The sequence below is a fragment of the Hipposideros armiger genome, unplaced genomic scaffold, assembly GCF_001890085.2.
Source record: "Hipposideros armiger isolate ML-2016 unplaced genomic scaffold, ASM189008v1 scaffold_396, whole genome shotgun sequence".
NCBI lineage: Eukaryota > Metazoa > Chordata > Mammalia > Chiroptera > Hipposideridae > Hipposideros > Hipposideros armiger.
In genome coordinates, this window is record NW_017731746.1 from 1,328,678 (window position 1) to 1,341,617 (window position 12,940).

The window sequence follows — 12,940 nt, forward strand, 5'->3', positions numbered from 1 at the left end:
CCATGATCGCATAATGTGCAGCAGGTCTGGATGTGGCTTCATCTCCTGGGATACAACTCCTCAGGTGCGGCTCTTCTTGATCCAGAGACCTATGAACTAACAAGACAAGATACCTGCCCCCCATATGCCCAGCATACGTGGTGTAGCAGGCACAGCAAAACCTCCATAGATGGTCCCATTAAAAATTAATTTTTCATTAAAAATGAAAAACATTTTTCTATGTTTTTCAATGCAAAAATGCATCATGACTTTCCCGACAACCCAATAGTTGCAGCGGGGTGTGGTCCACTATCCCGTGTAGGAATCGAACCAGCAACCTTGTTGCACACTGAGCCATGCGGCTGCCCAGCTCATGGCTGCTCATCTCAAGGTGCAGTGTTCAATCTTAGTTGTGGGGGGCCGGGGGGGCTGCGCAGCTCACCATCCCATGTGAGAGTCGAACCGGCAACCTTGTTGTTAAGACCACACGCTCTCTCCAGCTCAGCAGCAGCTCAGCTCAGGCGCAGCTCACTGGCCCATGTGGAAATCGAACTGGCGACCCTGTTGCTCAGCGCTCACGCTCTTAACCAACTGAACCTCTTGGCCGGCCCTAGACCAGTTCTTACTTTGAGAAGAACTTACTGCCTGCTGGAGAGATGGGAAATGAGAACTAGTTTTCTTTTCCAGTCCAGCAAATTGGACAGATCCTTATTTAGCTCATCCCTCTCTGAAAATACCTATGCCAGCTAGAAGCACCCAAAGGGCATTTTCAACATCCCATCTCTAGATCTCTTCAGCCAAATCCACAAATTCATTAAGCACATTTTCTATCTCCTAAGTTACCACAAGCAACATTTTCACCAATGTTTCACCACTGTGTAACAGAATCACCCTTGATCCAGCTTCCAAGCAGTTTCCTTACTACTTTTCCAGCCTCTCCTAACAGTTCATTCACAGTTCCTCCAGCCTGCACAACAGTCTCCTTGCTGCTTTTTATTCAAGACTTCACCCACCACCCAGTTTCAAAGCCAATGCCACATGTTTAGGTTTTTAAGACAGCCCCACACTCCTAGGTACTGTACCAATGTATGTATCATGTATCTACTGCTACATAACAAATCACCTAAAACAACCACCATTTTATTAAGTTCATGGAGTCTATGGGTCAGGAATTAAGACTTGTCTCTATCCCACAATATCTGGGTCCAGCATGAAAACTGGAACAGTTAGGGAGAGACAACTCAAAGAGCTTGGGGCTAGGATGATCTGGAGGCTTCTTTATTTACATGTTTGAAGCCTGGGCTGAAATGACTCTGAAGGCTAAATTCACCTGGGTCCGTCTACCAAAGTACCTATACAATGTGTCTCCATGTGACTAGGGCTTCCTTACAACATGGCAGCCTCAGGGTAGTCAGGCATCTTACATGATGGCTCTAAGAGTGAGTGTTCCAGAAAACAAAGTAAAAGCTATGGCCTTTTGAGACTTAAATTCAAGTCTTCTATCATCACTTCTGCCATACTCTATTGGTTGAAGTATTGAGATTCAAGAAAAGACATAGACTTCACTTCTTGATGAAGGAATATCAAAGAATTTGTATACAAGTTTCAGAACCACCATAGTTAACTTATCTGGGATGGTTCATTTCTGTTCTATCTGGCATCAGTTTTGTTTGTTTGTTTGTTTGTTTTTAGCTGAGCTATCTTGCCACCTGTTGGCAGCTCAGCGCCAGCTCAGCTCAGCCCAGAATCGAACCACTGTTGCTCAGAGCTCACACTCTTGAGCAAGCTCTTAACCAACTGAGCCACTCAGCAGGCCCTGGCATCAGTTTTGATTACACATGCTTTTGTGACCATGTGGCAGATGAACTAAGGACTAGCTGATCTCAAATGGTAGTTGATATAAATTGAGGCTCCTCAGTTCATGTGGCTAGCTCAAACTTCCTCCCACAGCAACTGAATTCCAAAATGCAAGTCCCAATGTACAAACACTTATCAAGCTTCTGCTTGCATCACATTTGCTGATGGCCCATTGGCCAAAGCAAGAAACATGGCCAAGCCCAGAATCAATGTGGAAGGGGGTCACACAAAGGGCATGGATACCAGGATTCATTAAAAGCCATTAATGTAAAAATCTACCACACCTGGGCAACTCCCATTCATCTTTAAAGACTCAGTTCATGCCTCACCTCCTCCAAGAAGGCCTCTCTAACAGACTGGGTCATCAGTTGCCCCTCCTTTGGGCTCCCACATGCTCTGTACACAGCTTTACCTCTGTTCTTACCCTACTGTTTTCTAATTACCTATATACCATTTCTGTCTCCCCCACTGTACAAGCCTCTGACAGCAGAGACTGTGCTCTATTGATCTTGGTATTCTCAGGGTCTAGCCCTGTGCCTAGAACATTGTGCCTAGAAAAATAATGTCTTTTAGTTATTTATCAATTAAACATCGATGAATAAAGTCTTTAAAATAAATATTGAAAATAATATTTCCATTGGTGATTTGTCCTCTCACCCTCAGGCCGACATTCTAAGAGATAACATTTATTTTTTGTCATACTCTCCAACCAAATATGCACTTCTTCAGGGAGTGACCTCACTCAGGGAACTGACCTCAACTAGGAGAAGCAGCAGAGCACAGAGCAATGGTTCCAAGATTTTTTTAATTTCATAGACCAGTCACATTTCCAGAAAAGTTTGAGGTCAACAGAAAGTTATTTTTTTTTTTTTTTACCTAGTAAGGGCATTTAAAATACACATACCATCTACCACCACCACTTCAAAAAAAACCAGACAGGTATAACCTTAGAATGAAGGTATAGGCCTTCCCAAGGAGAGGTAAGTAGCATAAGGCCTCAATTTGCCCAAAATTAGGACTCAATAGTATGCGCTATTTTGACATTTGATAAAATTGGGAAGGCCTCAAGTGACCTAAGCACAAGTTCTCCTTATCAACCTTCCGTATCATGGGACCAGGCATACTTTTCTTGCTTATCCCTTAGTAGTAAGCTTCAGTTCCCTGTCAGTCCACAGAATTATTCAAACAAGCCTATCACATCCTCCCATGGGAAACAAACCCATCCTTTTGATAGTATAAAGCCTACCTCCCACAGCTCCTGATTGTTCACTCTGTTACCAAGTACAACTCCTATGTGGCCCTGCATGGCATGTGGTATCCTCCTCTGGGCTGTGAGTATATATCACTGATAAACTGCTATTGATTTTATCATCCGGTGTCCGGTGTCATGTGTTCAGCCATCTCCAAAACCCTAGAATGGGAATACCCCCTCACCAACAAAGTGAAAAGGAGGCAATCAGAACAAAGTGGCAACCTGACAGCTATGTTCAGAGTATCCCACATTGTCCTTGTTTTTCTTATTTCACCATGGACCAGTGAAATCAGTCTAGCAGGAGTCTGAAGACCCACCCTGGGGACAGTGAAGAACACGCACGGTATGTGGGGTCAAGACATCTGCAATCTAGCTAGTGCTGGCTGTGCTCCAAAGTATTTGTCAGGCTTTTGACAAATCATTAGTCATCGTGGGCCTCTGTTTCCAGCTCTAAAATGATGGTACGGCTTATGCCACCTCTGTGATTCTACAAAGACAATCTGGGCCGGCCGAGTGGCACGATAGTTAAGAACTGGCTTAGGACGCCAGAGGGCCCCGGTTCGGATCCCACATATGAGGGCCAGTGACACTGCCCTCCACAGCTAAGATGCTGAACAACAGCTCAACCTGGAGCTGGGCTGCCGTGAGTTGCTGGCGACGGGGTAGGCTGCAGCCCCTGTGGCAGTGGGTTGCCAGCAGCCAGCGTGAACAGCCAGCAGCCGCAGTGAGCGGCCGTCCAGAAGCCAGCGACTGATCTGCCTAGCCTGGGAAGAGCGCAAAGATGGTGCCAACTTGGGCCAGTGAAGCAACGTCCTCCACAACTAGACTGAAGAACAAAAGGACAGCAACTTGTCTGTTCCCCTTCCCCCAATTCCCCAGCACTGTTCCCATCCCTGCAATTCTCCAATAAAAAAAAAAATCTTTAAAAAAAAAAAAGACAATCTGATGAAATTAGTGAATAAGAAGAGTGAATAGGTAGTATTCCCTTAGTCATCCTACAGGAATGTGCATTTTTAGAGGAGTTTTTATCCCATGTGTCTCAACTAGAGATGGTGGGAGAAGAGAGATCTAAGGGACCAACAGCGTAGCCAGTCTGTCAAGAAATCTTGCCTTGGGTAGATACCTCTAAACTCTTCTTGCTTTCAGCATTTTGATCCTGTCCCAGTAGTAAATGGGAATTTTAAAATCTCCTCCCCTTCACCACCCTGTGTTCCTGGATCATATTATTTGAGCTATTAACTCCATCTAGCCGGAAACTTTGCTTTAGCAGACACACAACTGCCTCTGGAGTCCACATTCCCCTCCCTTCCTGAAGCAAAGTGCTTGGGGACCCAGAAAGTAGGCCAGGTTCTCATAACCTTATCAAAATAGCACAGCTAGGCCTTCCACCCAGCAACACTCAGAGACTGGGCAACAGAGCATATCAGCCAGAGCCCAGATATCTTCTGTAATTAGGGGGCCTTTAGATATCCCTGTCCTGCCAAAAAAAAAAAAAAAGGAACTGTCTCCAGTGCACGCAGGAGAAAGGGGAAGGATAGGCTAAAGCAACTGTGTTCTGATAGGAAAGATCCCTGAACTTAGAATCAGAATGCTGTTAAGCAGGAAAAAAAAAAAAAAACCACTGCCTGGAGTGACAGGGAGGAGGCCCGAGTGTCTGGAACGCAGCGAGAAGACGACGAGGAAAGATGAGGCGGTGGTAGAAGTAGGCAGCCAGGGGCCAGCACATCCAGGGCCTTAAAAATTACCCTACAGGCGATGAGAAGCCCAGTTACCTGATCTGTGAAGACGATGGTCTTACCAGACCAGTGTGCTCAGTCTGGACTCTGGGGAGCTATAAAAAGTGCAGATTCAGGCAGCTCTACTGCTATACTAGCGAGATCCCAGGTGGGCAGGGGCAGCTGCATTTTCTTAAAGTGCCCCCAGAGCTTCTGTTGTTTATCAGAGTGAATGAGCCCTGGACTTGACCACACATGAGGCTCATTCTGCTAGAAAGTTCCATCACTCTAAGTGCTGGGAGGCCATCTAACCTCCAAGAGTGGGAGAGAGAAGTGAATCTCCCACTTGCTAGCCCAGGGATGGCTTCCAAAAGTGCCATTACACTAAGGGAAATTGCAGCAAGGCTGCTAGGGCTGACTTCTACGAAGAAATAGGAGAACAGACAGGCAGACCACAGAGAAAGCAGGGCCAGCCCACAGGATGTCCTGACTGGAAATCACAAAGCAACCATGAGAATGCACATCAACCAAATAATCCGTTGTTCAAAAAAGTTCACCTCACCTGTGGAAGGGAGAGACAAGTCATCAGTATTGGGTGTAAAAAGAAAAAGACCCAAGGGCTTCTGCTGACATCAAATTGATGGGGCTAGGACGGGTGCTACAAGGGAGTAAAAGCTTGGTCTCCTTTCTAGTTGGTCCCATCTCCTCCCTTGTCCCACAGTTCCACAGTTTCCCCTCCCACTAGGCTGGGATGCAGCTGTGGAGTGGCTGAGTACTGAGGACTTGGAGTTCTACAGCCCAGGTGGACTGGCCAGCTCTCCCATTTACTAGCCATGGAATGCGAGTGAGATGGGGGCTGAACCCAGCAGATTGTTTGGGGGAGGGGAGTCAACGCGGGCATGGATGCTGTATGCCCAGCACAGTGTTACAGTGTTTCGTAGAGAGCAGCACTCCTTCCCGTGTCTGAAGACCAAGCACATACAGTACTCAGAGACTTGGGCAGGTGGGGAAGGTAGGGAGAAGTGCTACAAATTGAGAAGAACCTTCTAGCTGTCTGCTCGAGGAGGTGCCGGCACAGGAACTAAGAGAGTGCCTCAAAGCAGAAAGCCCCTGAAGGGCTGGGTGTTCTAGGCTGGAGAAAGGGGGTGGGGCAGGGCTGGGGACCGAAAATAACCGGGCGCAGGCGCCTGCCTTGCTTCTCTGAAGGGCTGCTCCAATGTGGAAAAACACCCCACCATCTTCTTTTGGAGGAAGCCCGGAAAATTCTAACTCCAAAACTTGTCGCTGGAGCCTCCGGAGGTGAGTTCCAGCTGAAAAGGGAACGAGAAGGCGAGCGCACTGCCCAAGGAAACCGGTTGCTGGCCCCCATCCTCCACTCCTCATCCCTTGGTTTTCCCAAAGGCTTCGGAACCCTAGGCCAAAAGAAAGGGTTAAAGCCTTAAAAGAGGAGCAATCATTGCGGGACTCTGGGAGGCGGCCCCTGCGCTGCCTCACCCTGATTGATCCCCGGGGTCCCTGGCCAGACCTGTCAGCCACAGTGTGAGGTCCCGGTCCTGCGGCATATGCCACTCTCCCACACCAATACCAGGCCGCCGCCTCCTCCTTCTTCCATCCTTTCTCGCTCCCCCTCAGCCTCTGATTGGTCGAGCCCCCGGGCCCTCCCGGCTCCTCCTCTCCCACCCCTGGTGAAAACTGCAGGCGCCGGGCAGGTTGCAGCAACTGGAGGCAGTGGTGCGTTTCGAAGAGGCTGCAGCAGCGGAGGACCGGAGCCCAGGTTGGAGCCGGAGTCAGGGCGGGATGGGGGTGCCGGGATAGGCTCCAGGTGCCCCTGCAAGCCCTCCTTATCCGAGGCCTCGAAATACGGTCCGAGGGCGCCCTGGGAAGGAGCCGAGTAGTGCTTGGGGAGGGGTCTGGAGCCGGCAGGGTCGGGGGCCGGACGCAACCGCTGTGGGCCAGGGGCTGCGCCGCACCCTGCCTTTCAAAAAGGGGTCCGGGGATTTCGCCCGCTGGTCGGAGGGGAGGGGGACGCTTTCCTGGAGCTGGGTGGCTAGAGGAGAACCGGGAGGAAGAAGCCAAGGACAGCCTTGGGATCCACTCTCCACCCAGAAGTCCCCAAACCCAGCTCGCAAAAGGCAGAAGACGAGGGCGTTGAAATTGAGGGGAGAGAACAGAGGACGGCAAGCTGGAGGGAATCTGCCGTGTGACCTCGCGGCGGGCTGGGTGCGGGGCATCCGAGGAATGGGAAACCGCAGTGCCGCGGGCGGGGACTAGGAAGAAGGCGGGCAGGTAGGGGAGGGGAGAACTGGAAAATGATGAGAGAGGGGGAAGGGGTACCTCCACTGGGAAAGAAGGAGATTGGAATACGGAAAAGGAATGCGGGTGGGACTAGTAGCGCAGGGGTGGGAGAGGGAGGGAGCGCAAGCTGCTCTGAGTTCTGGTCTGGGAAGACCCTAAGGCAGAGGAAATGAAAACAGGCCGTACCTCCCCCACCTCTGTCGAACCCTCCTTTTGGCTCTACTTCCCCCTCCAGCTGTTAGGTCCTAGCGCGTTAACAAAAACCTTAGACAAAGAGTTTTCGTTCCAAAGGCTGTATTAGCCAAGCCTGGCCACCGCCTCACTTTGTGAGAGAAGGGCCCCCAAGTCTTGGCGGGTGGGGAATTTATAGCTGAAGCTGGATACAGAAGCGGGGGGGGGGCCGGTTAGTGAGTCAAAGGAAAAAAACGGTTAGTTTATCTTATTTTAACAAACTATAAAACATGGCTAGCTTATCTCTTTCAAACAAGCTATAACACATGGCTAGCTTATCTTTTTCTATTTTCTTGACAAGACATTTTGTTATGTTTTGCTGAAGCAGGAGTTTTTACAATCCTCTGGGCGGGGGTACTTTCCGAAATGAGCTTGCCTAGCCTAGGGTCTGGGCCTGGGTCTCTCTACACAGCCCCAGCCCCATTTCCCTTTCTTGTTCTAGCCGCCGTTTCCGCTCCTAGATCCCAAGCTCGCACCCCTCCTCCGTAACTCAGTGTCCGAGAATCAAAACCAGATGCCGACCCCCTTTCTTCTCCGACAACACCTCCGAGTCCCTCTAGGCAGGGATCCGAGGCGGTATTAACTGCAGCCGCAGCCGCGCGGGGCCCCAGCCTCGCCCAGCCACAGGGCGGAGGTCCGAGAACCCTGGACACAGCGAGCGGCGCGCCCTGCGCACCCGGGCGCACGCACCAGAGCAGGGCCTGAGCAGGGCCGGCGCATGGCCCTACTGTGGCCTCTCCCTGGCGAGCACCGCTGCAGACAGGCTTAAGATACCTGCTCCGAGTCGCCTCGCCGAGATGTTGTTGGTCCAGCCTAACCTGCAAAATAGAAACAGGGCAGAGAGCCTAGGCAGTGAGTCTACTGAAGCCAGACTGGAAAACTCTAGGCTAAGGAATCCTGCCCAGAAAGCTGGGCATTTGGAAACATCTTGATTTCTGTGCAGTGAGACAACATATGCAATAGGAGAGCAGTGTCACTTTCCCTCACACATCTGGGAACACCCATAGCATGTGCCAAGTACAGTCCTATCTGGGTGCACCTTAGCCACACACACACCTAATATCACCCCTAAACACAGTCACTAAGAGAAGGAAAATTAATGTGTGGATCAATTACTATGGAGCATAGTGCCAGATGTTTGTCATATTTTTCTTAATGACATCACAACCCCCGTTGGGTATCTAAAGCTCAGACTCATTCATTCATTCAATATCTTTTGAGCATCTGTTATGTGCCAGGAACTGTTTGGATACTGGGGATTTTCTTCTGAACAAGAAATAGAAGTCCCTGAATGGGCAGTTTTTATTTAATAGGTAGAGAGTTTTAGTACTGCAAGATAAAAAGACTTCTGGAGATTGGTTGCACAACAATGTAGATGAACTTAATACTACTAAACTGTACACTTAAAAATGGTTAAGATGGCAAATTTTGTGTTACATGTTATTTTTTTTTAATTGGGGAATTGGGGGGATGGGAACAGTGCTGGGGAATTGGGGGAAGAGGAACAGACAAGTTGCTGTCGTTTTGTTCTTCAATCTAGTTGTGAAGGACGTTGCTTCACTGGCCCAAGTTGGCACCATCATTGCGCTCCTCCCAGCGAGGCAGATCAGTCGCTGGCTTCTGGACGGCCGCTCACTGCGGCTGCTGGCCACTCACGCTGGCTGCTGGCTACATACAGTAGCCCATGGCAACCCACTGCCACAGGGGCTGCAGCCTACGCCGTCGCCGACAACTCACAGCAGCCCAGCTCCAGATTGAGCTGTTGTTCAGCATCTTAGCTGTGGAGGGCAGTGTCACTGGCCCTCATATGTGGGATCCGAACCGGGGCCCTCTGGCGTCCCAAGCCAGTTCTTAACCATTGCGCCAGCCAGCCCTGATACATGTTATTTTACCAGTTACAAAACAGGAAGCCTCTGCCTTCCTGAAGGGAAAAGGAAATGGTAATGTTAAAATCACTCGAAGTCACCCAGCTAGTGTTCAGTACAGACACACGTCATTATAGGGTGTGTTCTCCCTTCCCTTCTTGCTTTCCCTGAGCTGCAAAAGAACATGTGGCAATGTCACATTCACTGAGAAGCAGGGAGGGGAGAGAGTTATAGAGAAGGGCTGGGATGCCCGCCGTGGCCATTATGGCATGTCTCCCAGGGGCCCCCAGCCCTTGGCAGTAAGTGTGGGCACACCTGCCTCCTCTCTCGGCTGATTCCCATCCTATTCCCACCCCCAGATCCAGAACTGAGCTCTCAGCACCATGAACCCCGCCATCGGCATCGCTGTCCTGCTGACAGGTACTGGGCATGGGTAGGGCTGGGATCCAAGCACAGTGGCTTCCTTCCCTTCACAGAAGGCAGCTTCTTTCTCATGACCCCAGGGGTAGAAGTGACTAAGGGAGAGAGTGCTGTTTTTCATCCCTAAGTCAGTTGAGCAAACTAGTTGATCTGACTGACTGAGGTGGTTTTTGGAAACACATTTCACTGAGCCTACCCCATATTGAGTTGGAATCTCTGAATGGGAACCAGGAACCTGCATCAACTCCCTAATGTCTCCTGCCCCTGGAATACACTGGTGGGACCAAGGACTGGAGTAGATGAGGGAAGGAGGCTGGGGTCTGCAGCAGGGAAATGGGACCGGCCCTCAGGGACCTCTGTGGTGGGGAGAGGTGCTCAGAGGGCAGATGCTGTGCCCTCCCTAGCCAGGCCCTTCACTGTTAATGTGGGCGGGAGGCCCCCTGCTCTACAGGTCCTCCCAACTCAGAGGGGGCACTGCTGGTGCCAGTCTTGCAGGTGGCCAGTGGGCAGAAGGTGACCAGCCTGACAGCCTGCCTGGTGGACCAGAGTCTTCGTCTGGACTGCCGCCATGAGAATACCACCACCTCGTCCATCCAGTACGAGTTCAGCCTGACCCGTGATTCAAAGAAGCACGTGCTCGTTAGCACTGTGGGGGTGCCTGAGCACACATACCGTTCCCGAACCAACTTCACCAACAAGTACAACATGAAGGTCCTCTACTTATCTGGCTTCTCCACCAAGGATGAGGGGACGTACACATGCGAGCTCCGTCTCTCTAGCCAGGAACCCAGCTTCAAGAATGTCACTGTGCTCAGAGGTAAGGCAAACCCCCAGCAAGGCCAGCGAGCTAAGAGAGGCAGGCTAGGGGGTAACGAGCTGCCTAGGACAGCAGGCATTCCCCTTGGCTAGGCCAAGAGAGGAGAGGGGCCCCATAACCTCTTTCCCCTTCCCCCAACTGCTGTCTGTGCACTGGGGAATAACTGCCTTCAGTGTGAATGGAGGGGGAGGGCTAAGGGGACAGTCAGGCAGAGTGGTGTAGCAGAGGCTTCCACCATGACTGCAGGCAAATCACTGGGCATCCTCAATCCTATTTCTCCCCACCTGGAAAATAGGGTTGTCACCAGCTACTTCACCCACAGTTTTCTTGTGAGGATGCCTAGTAAAGATTTGATATGTTTGTTCAAGGGCTCAGGAACCTGCAAATGGGAAAGACGGTTGGTTCTATTAAACCAGGTTGGCCCTGGTTCCAGCTAACACCGCCTGGCGCCAGCCTCACCCAAAGAAATGTGCCGTTGTTCTGGGCCTGTGGCCGCCTGAGTCCAGGTCCCTCTTCATTCCTGCCCTACCCCTCTACCCCATTCTCTCTCCACAGACAAGCTGGTCAAGTGTGGGGGCATAAGCCTGCTGGCCCAGAACACCTCGTGGCTGCTGCTGCCCCTGCTCTCCCTGCCCCTGCTGCAGGCCATGGATTTCATCTCCCTGTGACTAGTTGGGCCCACAGCAGACACAGGAAGTCACAAGGCCCAGTCCAGAGATCCTACTTCTCTGAGTCGGCTCACCCCAACCCCCAATCCCTCACACACCTCGGGGAGGGGGGAAATGAGAAACACACCCCTCATAAGGAACCCCAGTGCGTGCTGCATGCCATTATGTACCCACTTCCCCACTGCCACACCCACCCCACGGCCACCTCACATCCTCTCCGCACACCACTGGCTTTTTGTTCCAGGGCTGCTTCTGTCTAGTTTATCTAGGGTGTATCCTTCCTTTTCTTTGGGAATTTGTGAAAAAGGAAGACAGGGCTGGGGACCTGATGAAGAGTGAGGGCATGGGAGGTGTTGTAGGATGGAGGAGTAACAGCCACGGGGAGGTCATCCTTACCCACCAGAACCCGAGGCTTGGGAGAGACCTCCATGAGGAGGGGGTTAGAGTGCATTTGGGCCTAGCACATCCCTCAGCAAGCAGGGAGGCACCTGAAGACCCTGGATGTGAGGGCACTGCCAAACATTTGTGGTCCATCACATGAAAAACAACTGAGCATCTCCAGGAGCACTCTGCCACAGCAAGGAAGCTGTCCTCTTACCACTGCAGAAGTCCCCTAGGAGCCTTGGGCCTGGGTCACAGTCCAGAGGAAATGCAGGTTCTGCCTGGGAAGCAGTGCTAATGGCGGGTTGGAGGGGGTTAGAAGGGAGGGTCCCACATCCTTCCCCCTCTGAGGAAGCTAACAATGGGAGCCTACTGTCTCTCACTGCCGCAACCAGCAGTTGAGAAGGTGGCAGAGCAGGAGAAGCCCCCTCCCAAGTTGTCCCACGCTCCTAAGAGCTTCTGGAACTCTGACCTGCAGGTAGTAAGGCAGGCCAGGGGGAGCCCCAGAGCTATGCAGTTTGGCCCAAGTTTCTCCAGGAGGCTCTTCCTTCCCTCCCCAGTCAGTGCCAACCCCAGCTGAGCCTTAGACAGGCCCCTGCCCCACAGGCCTGCCTTCTCAGGGACCTCTGGGGGGCCTGAGGTAGGCCATGGTGTGAGACCTATGAGTGGGACACACCTTGAGAGATGGTTTTTCCCAATACCCAGCTCTCCACTCGGCAGCTCTGCCCTATCCTGTGACCATGCATAGTGCCACCACAGCTTATGGCATCTCATTGAGGAAAAAACCTGCACAATAAAACCAAGCCTCTGGAATCTGTCCTGGCTCTGCTTTGCTCCTCTGTCTGTCCGCAGGCCTGCCCCCCCTCCCTTAGCCACGCATCTAGGAGGTCCGGCCTGCCACTTCTCTCCCTCTTTCCTGCCTTCATCAGCCCTTCCTCTCCCCCCTGCCCCCAGGGGTGGACCGCTGCCTGCTGGGTTTCTCAGAACGACTCCAACAGTAACAGATTTGCCCAAATAAATGTATGTCCCATCTCTGTTGACTCACCTGCCAATGTGTAGGCTGCGCCACATAACCCTGACTCCAGAATATGCTAACAAGTACTAAGGTATGGAGTCCACTTTTACTTAGATCTGGTTGTTCTCGGAAATGCCACCTCAAGTTATGTCTGCTATAGAGAAGGGCAAGTGTTGGGGCAGGGAGGGGTCACAGTGGAAGCAATCCACATCATCAAGATATAAGGACAGCATCTCTTCTTAAATCCAACATGGTCAAATAAAGGACTGGGGGTGAGGAAGGAGCAGAGGCCCATCCCTGTCTCCCTCCCCTAAATGGCAATAAGACGGAACAGCATCAGAGCTTATCCTGGCAACGGGGGCTGGAACAGAATCACAGGCTGGTTCCAGGTTCCAGTTGCTGGCAGAGCAAGGCAGCCCCCAGACAGCCTTCCCTGCATTTCCAG

At 51.4% G+C, this 12,940-nt stretch overlaps 1 protein-coding gene across 1 annotated transcript; it reads left to right on the top strand.

Moving 5' to 3' along the window:
- The first annotated feature begins 6,479 nt into the window (after positions 1-6,479).
- Positions 6,480-12,514, top strand: THY1 (Thy-1 cell surface antigen). The gene is made up of 4 exons (XM_019663641.1): positions 6,480-6,577; positions 9,554-9,614; positions 10,102-10,431; positions 10,987-12,514. Exons 2-4 carry the CDS (start codon positions 9,578-9,580, stop codon positions 11,097-11,099), a joined length of 480 nt encoding a protein of 159 aa, XP_019519186.1. The 5' UTR covers positions 6,480-6,577; positions 9,554-9,577; the 3' UTR covers positions 11,100-12,514.
- The last annotated feature ends 426 nt before the right edge of the window (positions 12,515-12,940 follow it).

What these genes read in the sequence shown, in the direction of transcription:
- THY1 (XM_019663641.1), top strand. Translation starts at nt 9,578, where the DNA reads ATGAACCCCGCCATCGGCATCGCTGTCCTGCTGACAG. An exon ending in CATCGCTGTCCTGCTGACAG is followed by an intron (nt 9,615 to 10,101) that starts GTACTGGGCATG and finishes TGCTGGTGCCAG; the next exon opens with TCTTGCAGGTGGCCAGTGGG. An exon ending in GAATGTCACTGTGCTCAGAG is followed by an intron (nt 10,432 to 10,986) that starts GTAAGGCAAACC and finishes CTCTCTCCACAG; the next exon opens with ACAAGCTGGTCAAGTGTGGG.